The sequence below is a fragment of the Scomber scombrus genome, chromosome 7 (assembly GCF_963691925.1).
Source record: "Scomber scombrus chromosome 7, fScoSco1.1, whole genome shotgun sequence".
Lineage (NCBI taxonomy): Eukaryota > Metazoa > Chordata > Actinopteri > Scombriformes > Scombridae > Scomber > Scomber scombrus.
In genome coordinates, this window is record NC_084976.1 from 24,350,902 (window position 1) to 24,377,627 (window position 26,726).

The 26,726-nt window shown below is 37.5% G+C and overlaps 1 protein-coding gene across 4 annotated transcripts in view; it reads left to right on the plus strand.

Moving 5' to 3' along the window:
• The window catches only part of otud7b (OTU deubiquitinase 7B), a 39,148-nt gene that overhangs the window by 892 nt on the left and 11,530 nt on the right, over positions 1–26,726 (plus strand). For all 4 annotated transcript variants that reach the window (XM_062422723.1, XM_062422724.1, XM_062422725.1 and 1 more), the window contains exons 2-3: positions 23,623–23,863; positions 26,024–26,194. In XM_062422723.1, the coding sequence (XP_062278707.1) occupies positions 23,779–23,863; positions 26,024–26,194 (256 nt within the window). In that variant the 5' untranslated portion in view covers positions 23,623–23,778. The remainder of the gene's footprint in view (positions 1–23,622; positions 23,864–26,023; positions 26,195–26,726) is intronic.

Consider the following 26,726-nt stretch of genomic DNA (forward strand, 5'->3'; position numbering starts at 1 on the left):
GTAAAATCAGAAGCCAGGGTTCCCACGGTCATGAAATTCCTGGAGAAGTTATGAAATTAGAAAAACTGTTTTCCAGGCCTGGAAATGTTTTTGAATTAGGTGAATATTTTGAATTAGGGATAGCTCGATCTGATATCAAAGATAACAGATATAAGATAGGCTGCATGAACTTGGACATAAGTTCATGCAGCCATGTCAAAAATCAGTAGATTAACTTAATATGAATATACTAATCATCAATGTCTATACTTTTAGCTTTTTAATATCTTCTAATATGTGATCTGGGGCCAAACGCTTCCTCTGGATGTAATTATAAAATATATCCATCATTTAGTGAGATCAAAATGTCAAAACACCTGTTAAAAGGCAGAAAATGACATCTACGTTTGGGGAGGACCCTTTGTTTAACTACTTAAATTAAATCATGGAAATGGGGTAAATTATTATGGAATAGTTATTGAAACGTTCTGAAAATTCAATGGTTAAAATGTGTGGGAACCATGAGAAGCACTTTGCAAACTTTGCTGCCAGATATGTGTGACTACTGCCTGAGCTGGCTGGTCATTAGGTTCAGTACTCGGTGCTCAGTTTTTGAAACTAGGACTTGTAGTTGGTGGAGGGGTTGGGGGGGGGGTTTATTTGCCGACATTTCCAACAGCATCACCACTATTAAAAGAGAGAGAGGTTTTGCGTTACACTTTACCTTTGAATTATTCAGGGGGCTTGTATTTATGGGCTCTTTTGTTTGCTGGGGACAAACCAGGAGAGACAGTCAACATGCAAAAAAGTAGGACAAGCAAGCAAGAGGTTACAAGTTCTTTACTGCTACTTGGTACACAAGAAATGTTTTTTTTTTTTTTGTTGTCAGCTTGTTGCAAAAACACATGCAGCAGTAATTAGAAACCTCCATCTTTTTATAAGGATGAAGAAGCAAGGCATTGTTTAGTAGAAAGCCCCTCATACCTGTACTCATTCCTTGCAGTGGTAGTAAAGTTGTAAAGGAGACTGTGGAAAAAGTTAAGGATGAACTACAAGCTTTAATCCCACTACATACAGCTGGTAGGTGTGTTTGTGCACCTCTGGATGTTCTGGTTCTCGGGCATCCACCATTGCACTGCGGGTAGTGTGTCTATTATTCTGTATGAACTGTCTCTGTGAGGTTGCACTGTCAGTCTTCATTAATGCAAGTTCTCAACACTTTAAGGATCATATTGATGCATATACAGCAGCACAGAGAGCACCTGGGGCAAGTATTTTAAGTAGGGTGTAGCAAACTTCCCTATGCATTTTGATTTTAAACTGGCAGGATGTAAAAAAGTGTTTTTTCTTTCCGCTTAACATAGTAATTAGATGATAGAAGCTAGTTTATGGACGCTTGAATGGATCCTTTAGTGAAAAAAATAAAAACAGCTGGTACATAAATCAATTTACAGTCTGGATTCAGTGACCCCGGAGCAAGAAAGCAGAAGTTATTGCAATTTGATTTGCATTGGAAAATTTGATTTTAGTTCACCAAAATTAAAATTTGTGGCCTGAACCTTTGCAACAGATCCCTCAAAACAGACGCTATGCAAATAGGCTGTGGTTGAAAATAAGTCGACACAAGTGATGATGTTCTCACTGTTTCAACTAAAATGTAACGTGCAGACTTTTTAACGCCTGTGTTAAAAGCTTGTGTCCATGTGTGTCGATGAGATGTGGGATGATTGATTCAGGGATTTTTTTTAACCGTGACACAAAACCAAAATTCATATGATTACACAACGGAGGGTAGAGCCGCAATAAAGTAGAGTAAGTCTCAGTTTATTGTTTCACAAAGCGGGTATATTAACTCGCTCGTCTTTCTGGTTGGAAACATGTTTAGTCTGGTATATTACGTCATTCGGAGGTTTTGTGTTACTATCTTAACTATCTTTCATATCCTCGAAATCCTCATCAGTTATAACACTAGCACTGCCGCCCCTCGGTCGTATATAGTGTTTCACATGCTGCTTCAGCAAAAGCAGAGGCTGTGGAAACTTAAATTTGTCTGTCGCTGGGCTCCCCCAAACAGCTGCTCACCAGTGTGTGTGTGTGTTAATGCTCCAGTGTCAGTTTCATAGCAAGGCCCATTTGGCTGTGTGGAGGTATTCCCATAGGACCCCTCAAACACGGTCAGATTAATAAGTAAGCAGATGAGTGCCTTCTTCAGGTTAGTAGGACAAACACATGACTTTTTTTGTGTGTCAAGTGTACATGCCCCCACTCAGTTATTGCAGCACATAACCATCCGGTGTAGAAAAGGCAATAAGTCTTTGAAAGAAGTCTAGCACCTGCTTATATTAAGATATTTTTTGATTTCAGAGTTTTCATAGAAGAAGAAGTGAAAGCCATGCATCTGTATTCTCATCTTTAACCCTTACATACTGTTCATGGTCAAATTTGAACCATTTTTACATTTGAGAGCTGTAAAAACACCTTATACACATTTATTTTAGCTGGATTTTTCCTTATGCTACCCCAAATGTACAAAAATGGAAATAAAATGCATATTTTTTATTTATTTTTGTACGCTGATTCACATTTTTGTATATATATAGATTTTGCAAATGTACAAATTGTGACCTTCATATTCTATAAAATGTTCTATTGGACCAAAAAATGTCTTTTTTACATACGATTTATCAAACCGAAGGATTAAATACACATTTATTAATGACTAACAGGTTATATATGGATGTGAATAGGTGTAGGGACTAATTATGAGTCAGAATATGAACATTATGTAAAGGGTTAAAGTGTGACAACCTTTTTAAAAAAAAAAAAAGATGAGATTCAAATGAGAAAACTACCTTTTATCCACACACCGCCACAGCCACAGTGAGACTGGGTGATCAATAGGTGGCTTGTCTCCGAGAGGCCTCTGTGTCCAGACAGCAACTCATAAAACTCTCTGGAGCCCCACCCGCCCCGGCATGGCTGGTTGCCTGCCAGTCTTGTGACACAGCAACTTAGCCAGTGCCCAGGGCTGTTTGTGTCAGGGTGGAGAGACCTAGAAGGGAGGCATCTACCTGGATGCCAGCAGCCTCTTGGCCCTGGGGGAACTGTACGTTGTGTGTGCGTATTAGGCCGGACACTGAATGCTTTTGGGATTATATTTAGATATAATTTACATAATTTTTTTACATAGTTCTTAACCTTTACATACTGTTCATACCTTTTAAAAACATTTCTTTTAGCCAGACATTTGATTAAATTATCCTAATGTGACCCAGTATATACAAAAATGGAAATATTTCAACTTTCTAAGAATGTTTTTGTGCAGCGGATACACATTTTGTCTCAATAAGTTTTGACAAATTATGTAAAATTTGTTACAAAACATAGTGTTGTGTTGTGCAAAAGTGGATTATATTAATTCCACATTTATTTTCCTGTCAGATGTTTATGAAAAAATGCTGGTTACACTGGGTTACACTGACCCGAATATTTATTTTAGGTTTAAGTTGCTGATGCTTGTAGTTTTTTTTAGTTTTTTAATAACTTATTTTAGCTCAATGACTGCATGAAAAAAACTCAACTGAAGTCTTGGTGGTTGGTGGTTGTGGTGCTCATCATTTTGTGGCTCCTCTGAACCAAAGTGTCATGATACAGCCTGCTTTTTTGACATTTTTGGGGCCTTGTGGGAATCTTGTTGTATTAGCTGTACTCCCTATTTTATTTGTACAACACATTTTAATTCTATTAATCATCTTTAACCCTTACATACTGTTCAGGGTCTTAAAAAACACACCATAAAAATGTTTCTTTTAGCCAGACATTTGATTAAATTATCCTAATGTGACCCAAAATATACAAAAAAGGAAATATTTCAACTTTCTAAAAATGTTTTTGCGCAGCAGATAAACATTTTCTGACTCATATTTATAAAAAGAAACTAAAGAATTAAACTCTCTCTGCTCTCTGAAAGCTTCATCAAGGAATAATCACCAATTTAATAATGACTGAGGAGGTATTCATGAATTATTTTTGGTTGTGAAATTATGTATAGAGACTAATTATGAGGGGTACTGTGAAATACCTGAATATGAGCAGTATGTAAGGGTATATATATATATTTTATATAATTTACATAGTTGTCCTACAGTGTAAACTGGAAAACAGGGTGAAACGGCTATATGTGTGAAAGCGTGTTGCTTTATGGTATCAACTCTGCAGTCATAATCCCATGCAGCATGAGATGCCACTCCCACCAAGAGAAGCTATGGTAATGAGAGCTCGCTGTATCGTTTACTTCACGCTCCCTCGGCCGTCCTCCGCCACATACAGGGTGGGAATATTACTAATGATTATACGTGCTGTCAACTTCTGTCTGCTGTGTCAGACATTTTGAGTCCATTAAGCTGTTTATATACAGCTGTTAACATAACATAATTACTTAATTATAATAAAATATTTAAAACATGTTGAAATAAGTAAATACCATGAAATACTACCATAAAGGTGAGTTATTATATGACAGCAATGGGATTCGTCAGCCTCCTGTATACGTTTGCCGTCTCTTCCTCTCGGTGCTTTTTTGGCATTTGTTGTCATGAATAGTCACTGATGTTTAAATAATTTCCTGTTTTTGACACAGTCTTGTTTATTCGTTATTTTTAAATTCCTATCAGTGTACTCTTTGCACAACATCTCTCTTATAGCTGACAAATTAATTGTATTCATTTTAATACGACCCAAGCCCATTTAAAAGAAAATGAAATTACACCGGTTATTTTTCCATAAGGCAGGAAACAGCAGGAGATATCAGAGGAGGGTTAGTTTGATTAATTCACCAGCTACAGCCAAACTCTTCCAGCATTTTTTATTGTTATTATTAAAAAGCACAGGAGCAGGTGAATAATGAGATTTCAATGCTACTTTTAACTCCGAGATAAAAGTGTAGTTTCCTTTCCAGACTAGAAGACATCAGCCTCTCCTCTCCTCTCCTCTCCTCTCCTCTCCTCTCCTCTCCTCTCCTCTCCTCTCCTCTCCTCTCCTCTCCTCTCCTCTCCTCTCCTCTCCTCTCCTCTCCTCTCCTCTCCTCTCCCCGCCCCGCCCCGCCCTGCCCTTCCCTGTTGATCCAGGATGGCAGGAGTAAATCCCACGCACAGCCCTGATCAGGAGCCTGTCACCCAGCATGACATCACACAGGGAGTGACGTGAAGTCGCCCTGCTGTGTACGGGGCCCGGCCTGCAGCACGTGGGGATTCACATGAGCATTAGTGCTGCTGCTGCTGCAGAGGCGGGTGCTTGTTTAGCCACTGGCTTTAGATCTATCTGGGCTTGGTTGGCTTCACATTCAGGCTGATTTTAGCTCTAGTAGATCTTGAAAATTGGTCTGTCTTTGTCACATGAAAAGCTGCGAGCCCAGAGATGTTAAACCTCTTTGAAGCTCTTGTCTCTTGTCTTATTGTTGTTTTTTGCATGAGTGGCACAAATGTAGTTAATTTTAAAACAGCACAGAGCTAAGATCGAGTTAACGTCTGAGAAGAAATGTCCTGCATTCCTCAGGGGTATAAAACATGCTAATGAAAGTGGCAGTCATCTCGCTTGCCCTCTAAATGTGAATTATGTAATACGCGCACATTGTTTGTACACTAAGCAAAAAGGATATTATGGCATCATTGGCAACCCCCGAGACGGTGTTTATTTCCAGTGAGAGGTAAATGTAGTTTTAGATCTTCAGTGTCTTTGTTTGACTTAATATTTTGATTTAAGTGTCTAGTCTGGCTCACACAAAAACTATAAGGATACCTACAGTGTATTTAAGTGGAATATATAAATAATTATTTCATTTTTCATCAACATTTTTGGAGTATTTTTACATTTAAATGTTAAAGCATTTTGTCAATATTGTGCAGGACATATCCTAAAAAACAACCATTTTTTCTAAATAAGTTTTGACAAATTATGTAAAATTTGTTACAAAACATAGTGTTGTGTTGCAAAAGTGGATTATATTGATTTCACATTTATTTCTATGAAAAAATACTACACCAATTGACACTGGGTTACACTGACCCGAATATGTATTTTAGGTTTAAGTTGCTGATGCTTGTAGTTTTTTTGTTTTTTAATAACCTTTTATTTTTTTAGCTCAATGACTGCATGAAAAAAAGCTTTCCAAAACTAAACAGAAGTCTTGGTGGTTGGTGGTTGTGGTCTGTTGCCTCCGGCGCTCATCACTTTGTGGTTCCTCTGAACCAAAGTGTCATAATACAGCCTGCTTTTTTTACATGTTTGGGGCCTTGTGGGAATCCTGTAGTATTAACTCTACTCACTATTTAAGTTTTACAACACATTTTAACTCTATTAATCATTTTAATCATCTTAAAACACCTTAAAAACTTTTCTTTTAACCAGACATTTCATTAAATTATCCTAATGTGACCCAGTATATACAAAAATGGAAATATTTAAACTTTCTAAAAATGTTTTTGTGCAGCAGATACACATTTTTTGTTGAGTCTTTGACTCATTTATTAATGACTGAGGAGGCTATTCATGAAGGATTTTTGGTTGTGAAGGGTAATTATGAGGGGATACTATGAAATACCCGAATATGAGCAGTATGTAAGGGTTAATAACTGTATATATCTTTTTAATTTACTGTTTAATCCCCTTCCTTTCTTTGCTAATAAACAAGTGGGCAGTGTTTAGATGGATGCAGAGGCTTGCAATTTTTCTTCACAAAGGCCAAAAAAATCAATGAAGAGGCCAAAATGAGGACTTCTTCTCACCCACAGAGTCTGGAGTTTAGGTTGGCAGCCTTTTCCGCATAACTGAAACCAACCCGTAATGTTCACTGAGCGATTTTTATTTTTTTTATCCTTCTACCTCCACTTCCCTCACTCACTCGCTCTGAGGATCAAATATACCCTCATTTACACTTTCTGCTCTTGTGCTAGCTGTTTCAGGTGTCCACCGCACCGACACTGTGCACGATATAATGCGGTCTCTCTCTCTCTCCCTCTTTCTTTTTCCTCTCTCTTTCTCTTTCTATGTGTGTGAGGAATGTGGGAATGCCACTTACGGTCCCCCTATAGCCCTCTACACAGCAGCCTGCTTCATGTGGCTGTTAATTAGCACTTCTTGACTGGTGATTACCGAGCCTGACTGCGGTGACATGCCCCGGGCACAGACTGGGAAACTCTGAGGCCAGCTTTAATAGAGCGCCTAATAAACCATCTCAACATACAGACATAGAGAAAAGGACTCAGAGCTATGCATTATCACAGTATTTTCCTATTTAAAATGATATCTACGATATCTACTGCTCTCTCTTTTGTTTTTGTTTTTCATACTAGTTAAATCTTCAAGCCCTGAATAAAAGCAGGGTTAGATTTGGGTACAACTCATTTATTTGGTGATTTAGACCTGTGAACTGATATATCTGATTGATAGAAGAGACCTGAATTATTATCGAGCTTTACTTGCAGTTATCTCAAGGCAAATTTTAGGGATCATGTACCAGTTGCTTTTAAAATTTGATTATTACAATTACATTTTTGTCTTTATTTGATAGTTGAAAGGTCAGATTGATAAGAAACAAAACTGAGTAAAGAGAGGGGGGTATGAAATGCAATAAACATCAAATCAAATGGTTATGTAATCTGCTTCTTAACCATTTACCCCGTGTCTACACAGCAAGCGTGTCAGACACATTTTTCACATGCACGTCACTCGCAACAGATACGCTCTCAATTTAATCTATGCAGCTGTTTGCGCCGGCTTTGTGCAAGGTTCGCATCTCATGAGTGTAATTGCGACCTGAACCGTTTATTTGTGCTTCAAGTTTATTTTCCTCCGTTTTATGCATGTCACTACAGTTTAGTGTATTTGGCTTTTGCAACACTCAGGTGACCGAGGCTCAACAGCACACCTGAACGCCTCTGGTGTGGATGCACAGACGGAGCAGTTGCTGCTGCTGCTGCTCTCTTGGCGAACTGCTCACGCTATGATCGCTGTCTAGACATGGGGATAGGATACTGGGATGCTCCAGATGAAATTTTTAAGAGGAAGATGTTTGGGTATGCTTAGTTTAAGAAAAAGTTACAGTCATTACTTTATCTATATGGAAAAGAAGATTTCTGTCTTTGGTATGCCTGGGTAGTCCCAGTCTCAGTACTCGTTACCTTTTAAAGGTATCGACCGCAATAAATCGATACCAAGTAGTACCGAAGCGTCTCCTGTCAAATTATACCTGCAATCGTTCCTTTTTGTACCCAGAGCTAGAAAATACGACTATTTGTATGGAGTTGCTCACAGCCAATTAACGCAAGTGTTCTTCGATTAATAAATATTAATAATTTGAAGACTTTAAAAATGCATTTGTGTAAAACATGTAATCATTTAGATGTAGATGAGTGGTGGCATTTGATTCAACTTAATGCTTCTAATCACATGATGGGTATCAAATAAAGTACTCAGTTGGTATCGGTATCACTTTAAGGGTATTTGGATTCGTGCTGGTATCGTAATTTTGGACTGAATTCAAAGATCTCCGCTCAACAGTAACACGAACATAGTCCCATTTTCACAACCAAATTAGAGTTTTATTTATTGATTTATTTAATTGACATTGTACGTGTGAACGATTGTGCACTATACGATGTAGATGTCATCCAGAGAGCAGCTAGAGTGCATGTTTTTCATCGAGTCATCTGAAATACCTTACTGAGCCCGTCCTGTCTGTCAGTGATTGTCTGAACTAACTCCATAACATCAGTGTTGGCCCTCAGGAATAAAAAAAACTAGGCCTAAACTGGGGCGGGCACAGATGACATCGCCAATGTTTGTCTTTAATTGAGCCATTAGGCGTTCACTTTAGGCGTTTTTTTGTGTCTAAATGTCAGTTTGTTGGCTTTGGCTGTTGGAGCTCTGCACCGTGCACAGTTTCTATGTTTTTTTATGAACAGATTATTTTTAGACTATCTCAAACAGGAGGTTGCTCTAATTCTGGCAACATAGAGATTAGGTGGTGATTTTTCTGTATGCATTGATAGCTCACACGGTTGTTACTGCTCTGCTTTAGATACAGGGATAGATAGTCGGAGGGGAAGTAGTCTGGGGACAGTGTCCTTATGAACAATACTAATAATAGATCAAAATCACTTTGTGAATGTCTTTTTTTGTCTTATCGCTGAGGTGAAGCTTTGTCTCTGGAAGCTGTTTTATGAGATTAGATGAACTTTATGGCTGCAGTAGCTCACTCAGAGTCCAGAGCTACTGTAATCTGAGGTTTGCACTTCTTTTGGCTCCGGTACACACCAAACAATCAAACCGAGGTCAAATTCATGATCTGTGATTAGATCTTGTTTTCTTCTTCTCCTTATTTTGCCTCCAGCTCTCATACAGAAAAAAAACATGTGCTGAAGTTCACATGTATCAGGTTTGGATGTGTCTGAGCCAGCAAGTGGGATAGGGGAGGCTGAGAGAGAGGGAAGGGAAGTTAGACTTGGCAAATTTTTGTGTGATGACTGGACAGCTTTTCGGGACTGGACGACAGGCTTCGATGGCAACGGCCTCTGAGAGGGCAGTGGCGGTGTGGAATCTCTGACATCAGCTGTGTATGCATTCACGCTGGTGTTTTGTTACGCATTACACACACAAACGCCCACAGCTGGTGGTCAAGGCTTCATCAGGGCAGGAATGTGCACGCTACGTTTCACACTGCAGAAATGTGATCCATCTGAGTAAGGTCCATATTCAGTCATATCTGGAAAAAACAGTATGTTGTGTGGTAGAGCGACGTTGAAAACATTTTTTTTTTACTTGTTTGTGCAACTTTTAAAAAAGCGTTTATTTAGGCTCGACACTTCTTACTTACAGCATGGGCCGAGGCAAAGAGGTGGGAGATAATTAATGCCCTTATTTGGGGAAGATAACCAGTCCTTGCTGCAGCTACTTCATCAGAGATCTCTGTTCCAATAGAGAAACAAATTTTTTTGGATTCACATGAAGAAGCTTTTTTATTTTTTTTTTTTTTTTTTGGGGGGGGGGGGGGGGGGGGGGGGGGGGTCAGTCCCACCTTCACTGAATCACAGAGAGCAGAGAAGTGAAGCACAACCATAAATGACAACAAAACACAGAAGAGAGTCTCACGCTGAGCTGGAATTAAAGGAATGCACATAGAATATGTAAATAAATAGATACAGAGTTTTAAACACAGTATCCATTTCATCTTGCTGTCATTTAATGGTCACACTCCTCTCCTCCTCTCCTCTCCTCTGCTCTCTTTGGTTCAGCGAGGGCGTGTGTGTGTGTGGCACACGCAGCGGAGCAGAGTCACAACAGCGAAATAGGTGAAGCACTACAGTTGCAAAGTTACTGTAAATGCAATAAAAGCTGCACAAGTAAAAAGCCAATAAGAGCGATTTATTATTGTAATCCGCACAAAAGATGGACGGACTAAATATGATAAATATCGCTGTAAGGAATGAGTGAATGAACGAATGCCTCTATTGTTGCATGTTCACATACAACGAAATTTGCTGTCTCTCATAAAAAAAACTGTCTTCATTCACTCTGCTCAAACACACACTCACATACACACACATAAAGTAGAATAACTGTTAAATAAGGTAAAATATGATCATAAAGTGCTGTTACAAAAGATACAGTGCTTGATTTGTGACATAACAAAATAAACGATAGAGCAAAATATGAAGTGATAGGCGTTTTTATATTGTCACGTGATATATATATTTTTATTTCTTTTGATGTTTTAATATTTTATTCTGCTTTAATTTGTTATTTTATTATTATCATTCTATATATTTTTTATCTTATCAATTTTATTTGTCTCTGCTTCTTTTTTAAAATCTTTTCCCCCCTAGTTTTTAGTCTAGCTTCTCTTTTATTTTAATTGTATTTTTTAATCTATTTTAACCTCGTTTTTAAATTTTTATTATATTTTGTATTTTCTTCTTTTGTTTTTTTAAATCTCTTTTTTAACCTTATTTTTATTAAACACATTTCTTTTATTTAATTTTTTACTCTGTAATCTATTTTAAGATAGATTTTATTCTAACTTTTTTTAAATTCTCTTATTTATTTGATTTAATTTTCATTTTAGATTTTTATTACGCATCCAAGTCTTTAAAAAAAAAAAAAATTGTTTTTACTTAAAAAAAAACAACCTTATTTCTTATTTTCTCTGGCGTATTTTGGTCTCAAAATGTTGTTTGTTTTTTCCTTCATCGTTTTTATTCCTTTTCTTTATGTTGTCAGCTTTTATCAGCTTGTCAATCCACTGTGATTCACTTTAAACTACATTAACCTTGTATGAAAGCTGTTATATCACTTAAGTTTGATATAAATTAAATCTGCGTCGTTCAGCTGGGAGTGGAAACTATGGTGAGAGCCGGTTTGAAGGCGTTGTGTTTTCCTCCAGCCTTCTTCCCAGCTATAGCTCTCATGTTATGTAATGAGTGAGTGTAGGCTGCCTGGGCTCAGTCAGTAACCAGATTACAGCACTCCACAGATAAAGACAGCTGAAGGACAGCCATCTCACCACACCTTTGTTTGACTTCCTCCTCTGGTCTGGTCTGCTCTGCTCTTTTCTTAAGTAATACAGTGTTTACAGTGATTAATTGTTCACAGCGGACCCAGCCCTGTTTCAAAAGCATTAAAAAAAACAAAAAAACAGGCCTGTGAGTTACTAACAAAGCACATTAACAAGGAAGCATTTTCTCACTGAGCTCTTGCATGTTTTAATACATGCGTCTGAGATTTTAAGGACAATAAGCTACACCTGTTTTAGACATTTAAAGCATGCACTCAGACTGACAACACTGACAATATGACACTGATTGACACTTTAAAACACTTTAAGGGTCAATTTTGACCCATTTTTCATTCAAGAGCTGATAAAACACCCATACACATTTATTTTAGTCTGACTTTTCCTAATGTGACCCACACTATACAAAAATGGAAATAAAATACAAATGTTTTTTAATTTTTATGCAGCTGATACACATCTAGTTGACATCAATTTATTTATTTTTTATATTTTTTTATTTTAGTCTGTTTAATTTACAACATAATATACATTGAAACAGAGCTGTATGTGTTGCGGTAATGAGAATTTCACCAGAAAACGCGAAATAAAATACATAAATAATGAATTACAATGTTGAAATTCATCTTTGTGCAAGGTAGAGAACACTATTATCTTTCATTATGATATTTTTTGTATATTACTACATTAAATGTCTTTACTGCCATGGTAATTGTAATGGTTTCATATCGTATTCATAACAAAATTCAAACATTTGCATTAAAACATGTTGTTGTATTCGTCATATTGTTTAAAATGTTCCCTGGACCATAAAATAGTGATTGTGAAAGTCTTTTTTTTCTCATAAGATGAATCAAACATTTATTAATAACTTATAGGGGAATTTATGAACGTGTAAAGACTAATTATGAGTCAGAATATGAACAGTATGTAAAGGTTAAATGCATCAATCTTGTGAAGACTTCCTGTCTCTCCAAATTCACCTTTTATTAGGAGTCCGCAGCGTCCAAATGCCACACGGTTCTGCTCTCTGTCCCACCACCACTCGGACCAGAAAAACTTATCAACACCAGCCACATTTCCTCGCTCCGTTTGCTTACCTTATGCACTTTTATCTCATTACTCATGTGTTTTGTTTGTTTTTTTTTATTGGCGAGGCAGCAAGAGAGAGAGAGAGAGAGAGAGAGAGAGAGAGAGAGAGAGAGAGAGAGAGAGAGAGAGAGAGAGAGAGAGAGAGAGAGAGAGAGAGAGAGAGAGAGAGAGAGAGAGAGAGAGAGAGAGAGAGAGAGAGAGAGGAGAGAGAGAGAGAGAGAGAGAGAGAGGAGAGAGAGAGAGAGAGAGAGGGTGTGTTACATTCGCTGAGATCACAGGAAGGGGGTTTATGTGATTGTACTAAAATAGAAACCGACACATTTATAGACCTTATCATTCATTATGTCCTGACCATTAAAGGGAAACAAGAACAAGTGAAGTCGTCGTCCTCGTTTGGTGAAGCAGGAGGCGTTTTTTGCATTCTTTCACTCGTTCATCTTGTGTTTGACAGACAGAAAAGATACGATTCTGTTTTTAATCTGTATATCTGGACACCTATCAAGCTTGAGTTTCCCTTGTGCTTTACATTAGTAACTGCGGCCTTAAGTGTGTTTTTACACTTCAAGTCTACTTTCTTTAATTTTAAACGCTTAACTGCAGTGATTTGTGAGTTGGTCTTAACTCTAACATACTGTTCGGGGTCAAATTTGAGCTGTAAAATCACCCTCAAAACATATATCTTAGCTAGACTTTTCATGATGGGACCCACAGTATATAAAAATGGTACAAATGTATGCAAAAGTGTGGGCACGCCTTTACAAATAACATAATTTATCATTGTTAAGATATGAAGTTAATGCATAGTCTCAGATCCTTTTTACAAGGTCTCAGTCCTCAGTCATCTCATCGGGCCTCAGGCATGTTAACAGTTGTCATCAGGTGTTGGTTTCAAAGCTTTACGAATACTCTGACACTTTTAAACTATGTGTGAACACTCAGTAACTGTGAGTTCCTGTTAAAAGAGCCATGTAGACTGAAAAATGAAAGTTACTGAAGCCTAGAATGCAGGGAAAGGGCTAAAAGAAGATAGAAAAGTGTTGTCAGCTTGTAGTTTTACACAGTGTGAAATGTAGTTAATTGATGTCTCTTAAGTTTAGTGCACTTAAGAGTCAGTAGAAGGAAACTTTGCTTGTGTCCTCGTCATAAAATGCAAAGTCATAAGTATTCAGGCGTTTTGGAAACAATTGCGGCGTATTTGTTAAGGAGTGTCCAAACTTTATCATTCAACCCATAATGTAAATAATGATGAATAATAACTGTGACCTGGAAATGTACTGGGTAGCAAACAAATTGTAAAATGTCGACACAGTTTGAAAACACAGTCTGCTTCAGTTTCTCATAATTTATTTTTAGGTGCCCGTTGATGCAAATGGAAGACCGAAGCCGTTGCTAACACGCTGCTTTCTTTCACCACACAGTCTGTTATAGACACTGCTGCAGGCTCAGGTCATTGTTAAGTATCTATTCAGGTGTGGTGTCTTCCTCTCATTCTCTGACCTCCCCGGCTCCTTTTCCCTCTTTTAATTGTAAAGCATAGTTCATATTTCACACGATGAAAGTAAACAACCGTAGTGAGCCAAACATGAATCGGTGCATCCTCCAGTGCAGATGGGAGATCTTAACCCTTACAATACTGTTCCGGTAAAAGTTTGACCTGTTTTGATTATTTGACAACTGTCAAAACACCACAAATGTCATTTTTCTTTTACTCTGGAATTTGATGAAAATCTTTTAAAATGTTACACTTTTGGATGAGTGCTACACATTTTGTGTCCATTGAGGCTGTTCTGGATCAAATTCGACCCGTATCTATTGACATGTCTTTTTGTTTCATAGTTAATAATTTTAATAAGATAGCAGTTATGAGGATTTCTTTTTATGATGTAGCAGTGAAGTCTGATGGCTGTAATGGTTATACAATAAACCCCACAGTTTCATAAAGCTCTTGTAAGCTTCAGTTTCAATAAAATACATTTAGATAATTATTGCTATGTTATATTTTCATGTCTTAGGTAAAAGAGGACATGATATTGTTTTTCCTCCAAAAAGGAGTGGTGTAAAACCTAAAACAATACACTCTCTCTGCTCTCTGTAACATGAATCAAGGTTTAATCAGTTATTTATTGATCAGTCAGATCGGCTATTGAGGCTTTCTAAACAGATCTGTGGTTCAAAATGTGGTATAGACACATTTTATGAGGGCACAATACTGCGAGGGTGCAGAATATGAATAGTATGTAAGGGTTAATGGAGATCTACTGGTATATTTAGCCTAGTTTAGTATGTGGAGAAGCCCTCGATCCATTAATGTAAATTAAAGTGGAACCTCCTCGTTACCAAAAATCTAAACACTGGACTGGAGCCTGCTTTCACCCCTAAATTGACTGACATGTCCTTTAATGTGCATAAAACTAAATCGATTCATGATGTTAACTGTTTAAATCTGTCATATCTGCAAACACGGGAACAAAAAAGAGTGTGTAATGCTCAGGTTATTTAGTTTATAACTAGGTCATTCTATATTAAGTGACCTTGCATGAGTAACCTCGACGATGAAGCATGACAAAGCATTAAAATCACTCTCAGCATCTCTCTGCACACAAACAGAATAAAAAGCATAGTCAGTCTGTCTAAACCCTTTTGTTTGTGTAGTTATATATTTTATTGTCTGTCTGTCTCCTGAAGTTATTACTATTAATTTGGTTATACTACCTTGATTCGCTGCTAGTAGTTGATAATGGCTTCGGTCCAGGTTGATAACATACCAAAGAACCAACACAGCTAAATCCTGTCTGGACTTTATAATAACAGAGATAATGACGGCACTTTTCATACAAGAAATAAAGGTTTGAAAATGCTTCAGATAAAAAAAAGAGACTAAAATCAATTATATAGCCTGTTTTACTATAAATAACTGTACTATTAAAAACGGTAAGAAAAATAGTATGAGGGTAGTAATGATGGCGGCATGAGATGTATGACTGAAGCCTGAAAATCAGACTGAAGTTCCTTATTTTTTTATATTACTGCTTGCATATGCAGCTGTTTAACACTGCAGATCCTTAAAAAGTCTTAAAATATCTTAAATTTAGTTTTTTCATATTCAAAGTCTTAAAATATCTGGAATTGTAGGAGTTAAGGCATTACATTTACTCATTATTATCATTATTTTCTGATTATTTTACATAACCAACCAATTAATTAAAGTTTAAAAATAATCATTAGTTGCAGTACTATAGCCTATAAATTACTTCAAATGAGCTCCATTTCAACCCACTACAACTATAAAATCCTGCTTTTGCATTATTATATGTCTCAGCAATGGTTTTATTATTATTTCCCTCTTAAAAGTAATTCAATTTGTTCCTAAAAATGTGAAGATACCCTGTTACACTTTTTTTCCTCACCGATCAGTCTCATCTTCTTCTCTGCTGCATCTTTAGGAAGACTAAAAACGCTGAGTCTGTGCTTGTCTTTACAGTCAGGGTGGAGAATCTGGTTTATTGAACGCCTCCCCTCCCCTCCCCTCCCCCGCCTGTCCCTCCCCACAGGAGACAATGATGCCCTTAAGCAGAGCACTTAAAAACTCCCAACAGTTCATCTGCACATCGGTCACAACAGTAAAAAAAAGACAGAGGCTGTACTCGGATGTTTCTCCCGTTGCGGCTGTAGGTACCATCAAAAAAAAAAGAAAGAAAAGAAGAGTATAAACACGTTTTCTTCATAAATAAATCTAAAGGCTGCCAAATCAAAACTTGTCACTCCCCCTTTCCCCGCCCCCCCTGCGGTCCTGGCAGCAAACTGACCCCTTTTTTTTCGCTCCGTCGAAGGCTGATGCAGTGGGCTGCGGTGACCTCTCTGTCTCCCTCAGTGATCCAGGCCATTCTCCCAGCCCTCAGCTCAGCACCCACGTGTTGTCAGCAGCTCCTGTTACGTAAGCCCTGCTGCCAGACAAAAGCTCAGCCATCCCAGACACAAATCACTGACTGCCCCATGTTGGCAGCAGCACTGTTCATGTTAGCCAGTAAAACCACACACAGTCTTTCTTGTGTTGAATTTTTTTTTAAAGCTAAATTGAACATTTTGGCCACCAAACAAAAAACTATATTGTGAGAGGCATAAAATATATTTTGAGAATAGGCATGATCTCCACACGTCATCGCTATGTAGCAGCTCTGATGCTGGAGGTGGACATCCCCTGTTACTTAATATACTTTTATAATGTTATAGATTGTATATAAAGATTTTTTTTGTGTAAAGTGACCGAGTACTGCAGAAAGCGCTCTATAAATAAAGGCATTATTATTATTATGATAATTATTATCTGCGTTACTGTAGTTTCCATGCACCTTTTTATATAAATAACACATTTCTGAGCTCTGGCCTTTGCCAACATGTGACAGTTAAATTGCAAAGTATAATATCAGAAATGAAAGGAAGTAACCATAATCAAAATACATAGAAACAGACTTTCATTCCCACTGCCGTAAGCATTTTAAACAAAAATGTACTCCTACATACCCGCTATGCCACTTTGTATGCACTCGTACCATATATTATATTCTGCTTAAGTTACTTATGCTGTATATTTTATTTTGGGGGAATAAAATATAGCAGGATGTATTGTATGTCTGAGTTTTGAATGCTGAGCTGAATTAGCAATTTCCCCATTTCTCAAGTCGGCTAATCGGACTCACTAATCTTCCCTCAAATCTTATCTAAAAATAAATAAATACATTTAAAAATGGCATGTCCTTTCCACTGTGCATACAAATCAATTAAAGCAATTTATTAAAAAAACATCAGCAACCCCAGTCGCCTAATGGGACACGGTCTGCGAGTATCTTTGCAGACTGTACTTGTTCTTAAAAATAACCTTTTAAAAAAAAAAAAAAAAAGGAGAGTCATGTGACGTTGCATCAAATGCATTCGAGTGGGCTCGCAGGAATGGCTGATGATACAGGCCTGGAGTGACAACAGCCAGCCTTTTGTTGGTCTGTGTTGGTACATTCTGTCCGCAGCTCTTCACTTTTATCACCCGTTTCATCGTTTTCAGGCCGTCGGTGCCATGTGTTGTCAGTCGATGCGCCACAGGCCATTTAATAGTGTTTCTTAGAATAATTAGACCATTAAATTACCTTTTTATGGGATGCTATAAAGTAAACAAACAAGGCTATACATGGTAGACCTACATGTGTTGAGGAAAGTCGACTGAGTCACACTCGCCTCTTGCACTGGATTCGCTCGTAAGAGACTAGTGTCACACGTTTTAGTGCCTTGACGTCAACGTTCAGGCTTCTCGAGTCTGCATTTGTATTCAGTGCTCGTCACATACCAAACAAAGAATTTCATTACATGATAATAAAAAAAGGCTAGTTACTTTTACTTCTGCACCTATGCTCTATTAATCTTGGTCTCTACTTAATCTTTTTTTTTAAGTGGGAGAATAAAATGTTAAAATTATATTTCTATCCGTAATATGAACGATCTTTTCCCACCTCTGCACCAAAGCCAGGCAGCATCCAACCTGCCTTCAGCCCAGCTCAGGATGAGGGTCAAGAAGGTCACGTGACTCACGCTGATGCCTTTTCACATCACCTACCGACGTAACAATAGCTCTGTGTCAACAAAACTCAGGTTTCTCTTTCATTTCAATTAAAGCGCTGCACTAGAGGTCTTTGGTGGGCAGAAAAAAAATGCACGTCAGTCTGGTTCAGCTGGCCTAGTTTTTGCACCATAAGCAGACACACATGGTGTATTGACTGAAGTGCACGTATTAGACATGATACCTCTTAGTGTGCACCTTTATAGCTTTGTGCTAATTCTACAGTTTATCTTGTAAGCATTGAGACTAGATCTGCAACGATTAGTCGATTAATTTGTTAGTTGTTCAACAGAAAAAAAAAAAAAAAACTATTTTTAAAGATTAAATGCCCACATTTTTCTGGTTCCAGCCTCTTAAAAGTGAATATTTTCAAGGGTGCAAAATTAACTTTTTTGTCCAATGGCCAAATGGCTAATGAATGTCCAAATTTTAAGCACCACTCAATAGATTAGCATTGTTCTTTTGGCGGTTCAGTGAAGCAAATCTACCATCCTTTCATTTATTTTACCAGCATTTGGCTGGCGCTAATTTTGTGCCTGTATAATCCATCCATCCATTTTTTTACTGCTTATCCTCTAGGGGGTCATGGGGGGAGCTGGAGCCAATCTCAGCTGACACTGGGTGAAAGGCACACCCTTCACAGGTCGCCGGTCAATCACAGGACGACTATTCACTCCTACAGGAAATTTAGAGTCGCTGATTATCCTAACCTGCATGTTTTTGTTCTGTGGGAGGAAGCCAGAGTACCTTTTAGGTATAGGGTATAGGGTGTAGTGGTGATGCCACTAGGGTGAAATTCAAAATTGACATTACAGTATTTCCAAAAGTAAAAGAAAATAAGAAATACAAATAAAATGTAATAATATAAACAATAAAACCATCTCAAAAAATGTCTATACAACTGGGAGAACATACTGGGAGCTGTGGTGTTGTACAGTCTGATGGCTGATGGTATGGGGAGAACATGCAAACTCCACACAGAAAAGCACCCAGCCGGCCGGTACATTCGAACCCCCGAACCCTCTTACTGTGAGGCGACAGTGTGAACCGCTACACCACCATGATGCAGTCCTCTTAGATATTAAACTGAATATCTTTTTGTTGTGGACTTGTTCAGGATAAAACTAGACATTTTAGGTTGCATCTTGGGCTTTGGGAGCAGTGTTCAACATCTTTCACCATGTTCTGACCAAACATGATTAATCAAGATAATAATCAACAGATTTATGGATAATGAAAATAATTGTTAGCTGCAGCCCTAATTGAGACAGAAGAGAAGATCATTGCTGCCTTGGTAACCTGTACACTCGTTCTTCTCGCTCACTGCTGCATGTTTATTGAGTTGCAACGTTTCGGTCTATCCAGCTCCAACCTTCCTCAGGCATGTCACGGGCAGCATCCCAACACTTCCATGTATGGGTCAATGATGCGATGCAATCCAGTATCAATTGGTGTAACCAGGATTTTTTCATAAAAATTTGATTTTATATATAGGAAAATAAATGTGGAATAAATATAATCCAATTAATTTAGTAACACAACACTATGTTTTGTTACAAATTTTACATCGTTTGTCACAATTTATTTAGAAAAACAGATTAAGTTTTTAGAATATGTCCTGCTCAATATTGACAAAATGCTTTAAAATTTAAATGTAGAAATACAAAAATGTTTCTTTTCATTTGATGTTTTAAAATGAAGTAATTATTTGTATGAGTGCACTTAAATACATTGTAGGTGGATAAAATATTTATACAAATATTTAATATTTATCAATCTCTTGTGGTTACACCATTTGACATTTTCAGGAGCATTCAGTCTTACTTTTTGTTAAAGAAATGATGCAAATCATTGATGATCATTTTAAATGACATAAAACCAACACAAATACAAAATGTACATTTTAACAAACCTGATGCTGCTTTAAAAACTATTTTAAAGATATTTTTGAATTGCTCATCTTTCCAACCCTTATTTGTCACCGACCCTTATACACAGGAGCTGCCTCAGTCATCCAATGGGAGGACTGGAGAAATGCATCTGACTAATTGATGAGCAGCTTCACTTTGAGTTCTTTGAGTTGTAAAAATCCGCCTGTATGGAGAATAGTTTCTTAACGTCTGATATTAAACTGGTTCATATTACATCTTCTTACTGGTATCTACAGCAACGTGATCACTACAACACCGCTCCTGGTGTTTTCAATGCAGTGCTGTTACATACCCTTACATACTGTTCATATTCTGACTTATAATTACACCAATTCACATTCATAAATTCCCCATCAGTCATTAATAAATGTTTGATGTAAGGGTTAACCTGCACCTGTGTCAATCTAAGTCAGTTTAGAGACCCAGTGGTATTAAATGGTTAACTAGCCTCAGTTTCACATCTCTAAATTGATGTGTGTGATCGGTAAACCTGAACACCAGAGGATTGACTATAACTACAAGAATGTGAGGAGATCCTGCAGAGGGGGGAGTCGGCTTGAATGCCTGGCTTTGCACTGCAGAGAAAGCTCTAGAAATACTCTAGCTGGCTGAGAAAGGCTCTTTTTTTATACTGTTCCTCCCGCCTGTGTGCCTCTGTGTGTGCTTTTAATAATGATGGAGAAACTGAGGGGAGGCAGGGAGGAGCGTGTGAAGAGAAGAGAACGATGGAGAGGTGTAAGGAGAGTAGACTCGTGACTCATCATCAGGCGCAGTGGAAAAGAGTTCACTGAGTCAGAGATGAAGCAGGAACATTGGGTGGTGGATGAGCCATGGGGACGGATGGGAATAGATGACTGTAGGTAGATAGAAAAAAAAGAAGAAAAAAGTCAGTCAAGACCGGATTAAGCAGTGTGTGAACTTCAACATAATGACTGGAATAGTTTTACAATCATGTGCAGCAGTTTTTGTGATTTAAGTACACATAAAACATTTTAATTATTCCTGAGTTAAGTACATTTGAAGTTGTATTTTAATCAGTGTGTCGGTATGTGGTGCAATTAAGGAAATATGATATAGTCTTCACATCATCAAAACTTATAATAGTGATTCATATTCACAGTCATGATGTTAAAAATAGCAGAACTGATATTTGCATTTAGTGTTACAGCCCTAAAATAAAAGATTATATTTGCCTTTTGACCGGAGCGCAGTCTTTTTTCTTCCCCCACCTCTTTTTATTGAGTTTTAGTCTAATCTACCTCACAAAATAATTGCACTTGTAAGTTGTACATTAACCCTTAAGCAGGCAACGTGCACCAGGAGATACAGAGTCTTTAACACCCTGTTAGAAGCATGATTGGTTAAGGTGGTTGTTCAGTAGTATGTGCCTTGAATTGTTAGGACTAGATTGGTAGAATTGAAGCTTGTGGTAGGTCTATACTTTGTAGTGAAGTGATCATAGAAGTTCATCTAGTTCATTACTGAGGAACATATAAAATACTGTTAGAGTTTGACAAATTTCACTTCAAATCTTTTTCTGCATTGTTTCAAGTTCGTGTTGTGTTTCTTCAAATAACTAAACTACAAATTAGCAGCACAAATCCGACTATGGTGGGCCGCCACACTCAATATAATTAATGGGAAATGCTGAATAAAAATACACCATTAAGTTGGAATTGCAGGGAAATCCAGTTGCTTAACATAAGATAAAAAGAAAAAAGGGGGGGTCCACATTGGAGCTCGGTCTAAAAGAATACCTGAAAAAGTATTTTATCATTATCATGTTTGAAAATAATGAACAAAGCAAAGGGAAGTAAAAAATGTAACTGGACTGGCTAAATAAGCTTTAAAAGCACTGCTGAGAAAGTAAAGTCACACTCAGAGTATCTTTCCAGGTAAAATCCAGGTTTTAGCCGTAGCTCGGCTTTCATCGGTATTTGTTTTTTTAGCCTTTCTTTGATTCATGCCTTTTGTCTGGCTGTGTATCGATTGCCCTCTTACATCCTTTTGTGTCAACGACCCATTGATGCTGACTCAGGGGTTTTTTCTCCTCTCTCTAAGTCTTGATAATGTTTCTGTATTGATTTCAGCTTCTGACCGATGCAGGTCTTTTGGATCGGCCATTGAAATTTGAAGAGTGAAATTGTCTAATTGATTTCAAAGACGCCTCCTCCAAAGCATTTTCTCCTCATACCACACCTCTCAAACTAATTTAACTTTTAAAAAAATGTGTCTGTTTAATTATTCATCTTATTTAAATTGTATATATTGTTTTTTTTATAGATTTATAGTTTTGTCATTTTCATCAATACATTACAAAGACAAATAAATCTTTATTCAATCTTTATTTATATAGTGCCAAATCACAACATCTCAAGCTTATCTCAAGGCACTTTATATATAGAGCAGGTCTAGACTGTACTCTTTAATTTAAATTACATACATGAACAGTGTAAAACAACCGCTTCATGAGAATAATGCAATAAATTAAGTTTACTCGTGTTTAATATTTGCAGTGCAACACAGAACCAAAATAAATAAAATAAGATTGAGGATAAGAGACTTATATAGGAGTCAAACCTCCATCAGAGCGCTTAATGTGGGTTACCCAATTATTCCATTTCAACATGTATAGGTCTACTTTGTTTATCATTTATGATGATATGCATAAATATCTCAATTAAGCCGGGACAAAATTAGCCTATACCAGGACACTGATCTGACCACATATCTCCAATTGATTCATAATGAAAGCAGCTTAATTTTGGGCTGTTTCTCTCAACGTTTCACACAAATGACTCTTAAATTTCTGTCATGCATGATTTAAGTGTTACATGTTGTCTGCTCACACTCTTCATGATCTGTTTTTCCTGGCAGAAACATTTTCTTGACTATTTCCATATTCGACAGGTTGTATCTGAAGGCTGAATTGAAGCTCTTATTGGTCTCAAGTCCAGGTTTTGAAATAGTCATGAGTCACCGCTGACAAGATGGATCCTGACAGCTTTCTGAATTTATAACAGATGATTGAAGAGTAGTCACAAAGCCAGAATGAAGAGAAACCGCACAGTAAAGTTTCTCCCCCACATGAAAAACATCAATAACTCAGCTCCGCAGCGTTCAACTTTTTCTCGTGATTCAGAGCAAAAATTGGAACAAACACCTTTTGTGAAAACCTGCTCACTTTGTGCATCACAGCTGTTGTCATGGGGTGGGGGACGAGAGACTTGCAAAGGTGTCAAATTCGAAAGCTAACCAGGCCACGACAGGCTAGCGTTTGAAAAGCGGTTGAACGAGGTCATTATGTTTGTTTGCCTCTCATTCAAGTTGTAACACTTCCTTTCATCTGTTGTCTCAAGCCTGTTGTAAACCCTTTCTGGAAAATGTTAAACCTCTGATGAGTTTATGCAGGTTTAGTCTCATTTCTTTAATCTCTGTTGTCTTTTCAGGCGTGGCTGGTAGGGTAGTGCAACGTAGAGGTCCACTACCCTCCCCCTTCCCCCCTACCTACCCCTTCCCTCGCTTTCCTGTTGGTGGAGAGCAGAGTCCTTGTTTTTCTTTTCTCTGCCCGGACGCAACCCGACAACTAGTGAATTCATGATCACATGACTGTGGATATGGACGCAGTCCTGTCCGACTTTGTCCGTTCCACTGGAGCTGAACCAGGATTGGCCAGAGATCTGCTAGAGGGTGAGTCACAGAGGATGTCATTATACCACAGGACAGAAAACAGCTGAAAGTCAATATTTATACCATTTTCCTAATCACTGTTATGTTTTCCAGAGTTTTTGACATGTTTTTGTACGTTTCAATACATACATTTCAATATTACCTTTCAATTGTATGAGCGTGAAATGAAATAATAGAGACAGATAGTTTATTTAAAGGCCTGTCACATCTTCACATGTGGAGGAAAACGGGGGTCACATAAATAGTTGTAAAACACATTATTAAAAAACTGAAATTAACAAATTATCTGAATTATTAAGTGTTTTGTTAATTTATGTTTAAATTGACAATAAAAACTAATTGATCAATGAATCCATCAATAGGTCAAATAAAAAAAGTCTAAAACCTGAGTTAAATTAATAAATTGAATTAACAGTGCAGGATTTAATCAGACACAATAAAAGGGGAATTCCTCCTTTGATTGCATTTCTGTTTTCCTGCTGCTTTTCCTTTTCCTCTTTCAGCTTTTTTTGTTTGTTATTCATCATTTCCGCGACACATTGGGGCGTTGTGCTGGTAAAATGAGAGAAAATGATGCAAATCAGTCCTCATCAGACTGTTTCACACAGTTAAAGCTCTGCTGTGTCAATTTAAATATTAATTAATGAAATACTTTGAAATGTAGTCTATTTATATACAGATTAATTAATTCATTTGCACAATATTTTATTAATTCTTGTTTTTATTGTCCCGTTTGGGATGCTTTATAACCATTTATGTGACTCCTGCTCCTGCCTCTGCTCAGGTTTTGGGTTAACATGAGGTCACCAAACTTCATGGGCCAATCAGCATGATGTCAGTCTATTCACACTAACACAGACTTCCTCATGGTGCAGGCAGACCAGAATTCGTAGGGTGAATTTAACTCACCCCAGTGTGGTTTCGCCAGAAGCAAAGAAGCACAGGGCAGGAAATAGTGTGGGGTAGGGTTGTAAACATAAACTGGAGCTAACAAAAACAGTCCACAAAGTTGTTGCGTCGTAACATTAACAAACATTAGATCTGCCACTGTCCTCAGACTCTCTGCAGTCAGACAGCATCTTGTATCATTTTTCTCTCCAGTTATAAAAACAAGAATATAAACACAAAAAAGTCAAAAACACTTTCCTGAATAAGATCAAAACTCGGCTGAACATCGGAGCCCCGCGACTTTGTGAGTCAAAATTCATTCAGATGGAATTCTGTACGAGGCGAAAGAGGCTAATGTGTCTCTCCCTGTTCCACATATAAATTAATGGGAAGAGAAATCTGCTCTGACTGTGCCATCAGCAGAGGTCTAATCAGGCAAATAAGTGAAAACACCTGTCTGTGTGAACTATGGCTGATGTGTCTAGAGCCTTTAAGTTGTTTTTTCTTAGATTTTTATAAGTTTTACACAAATAATACAGATTATATACATATAGAATATAATGGATCTTTGCACCAATTTTTTTAACCAAAAGTAAGACTGAATGCTCATGAAAATGTCAAATGGTGTAACCACAAAATAATGATAAATATTGAATATTTTATCCACTTACAGTGTATTTAAAAATACTGGTTACACCAACTGAACACTGGGTTACATCGTGTCATTGACCCATATATAAAATAAAGTTAAAGGGGCAGGAAGAAAAGAGCATTACATATTCATTCATTTGACACCTTAAAATATAAGGGGTATGTTTTGTGTGAAGAAGGCTGACAGCTGCTGATTTTATGAGCAGAAGCCAAATTGATCACAGTCTCTGTCAGTGCTTCTGGCTTGTTTCTGTTAATTAGGCGATCATACGCTTACAGAAAGGAAGGTATATCTGGACTCAACAGCGCTGCTGTTGCCTAGCAGCCAACACAAGTCGGAGATAAGAATATTGGTTAAAAATAAAATGCAATTAATTGAACAGTCAATGCAGTGAGTGAGATGTGCTCCAAATTCTGATATTTACTCAAGCGCAGGAATGTGCCAGCGGCCTTTTTACATATGTAAGATAAGAAAGCTTATGGTTGAATTGACTTGTGGTAAATATTTAAACTCATTAGTCGTCGTGTGTCATCTGTCATTTGTCATAGAAACAAAGCTCAGGTTGTCATGCTGGACTCGTTGACTCAGACAGATGTGTGTTACCGTCTTTCTCTCTGTAGGCAAGAACTGGGACTTCACTGCCGCCCTTAGTGACTTTGAGCAGCTACGACAGGTGCATGCGGGGAACCTGACATATTCGTTCACAGAGGAGAGGACATATCTGCCTTCCGAAAAAGAGATGGCCAGAGTAGGACGGCCTATACTCCACCGCCAAGATGAGGTGGTGCAAGGTGAGGCCACCGGGAAGTTAGATGTTTTAGTGTGTTGCATAATGTAATTTGACAGGTGCTGGGCTCAGTAAGTAAAGATCTTACATACTGTTCATATTATAATTTATACATAATATAATTTTATATTACTGTACATATAAATTCTGACTCATAATTAGTCTCCACACCAATTCACATTCATAAATTCCCCATCAGTTATTAATACATGTTTGATTAATCCTTAATGAAGCTGTAAGAGAGTGAACGGAGTGTTTATCTATGGAAAAAAGACATTCACAATCACTATATTATGGTCCAGGAGAACATTTTATAGAATATGATGCGTTTTTTGAATTTTTTAAAATAAACATGGGTCAAATTTGGAAATTTGCATCTACAAAAATGTGTATCAGCTGCACAAAAATGAAAATATGATGCTTTTTTGCGGGGTATATTCGGGGTCACATTAGGAAAGGTGCACCTAAAAGAAATGTATATAGGGTGTTTTTACAGCTCTAAAATGTAACAATGGGTCAAATTTGACCCTTGTAAG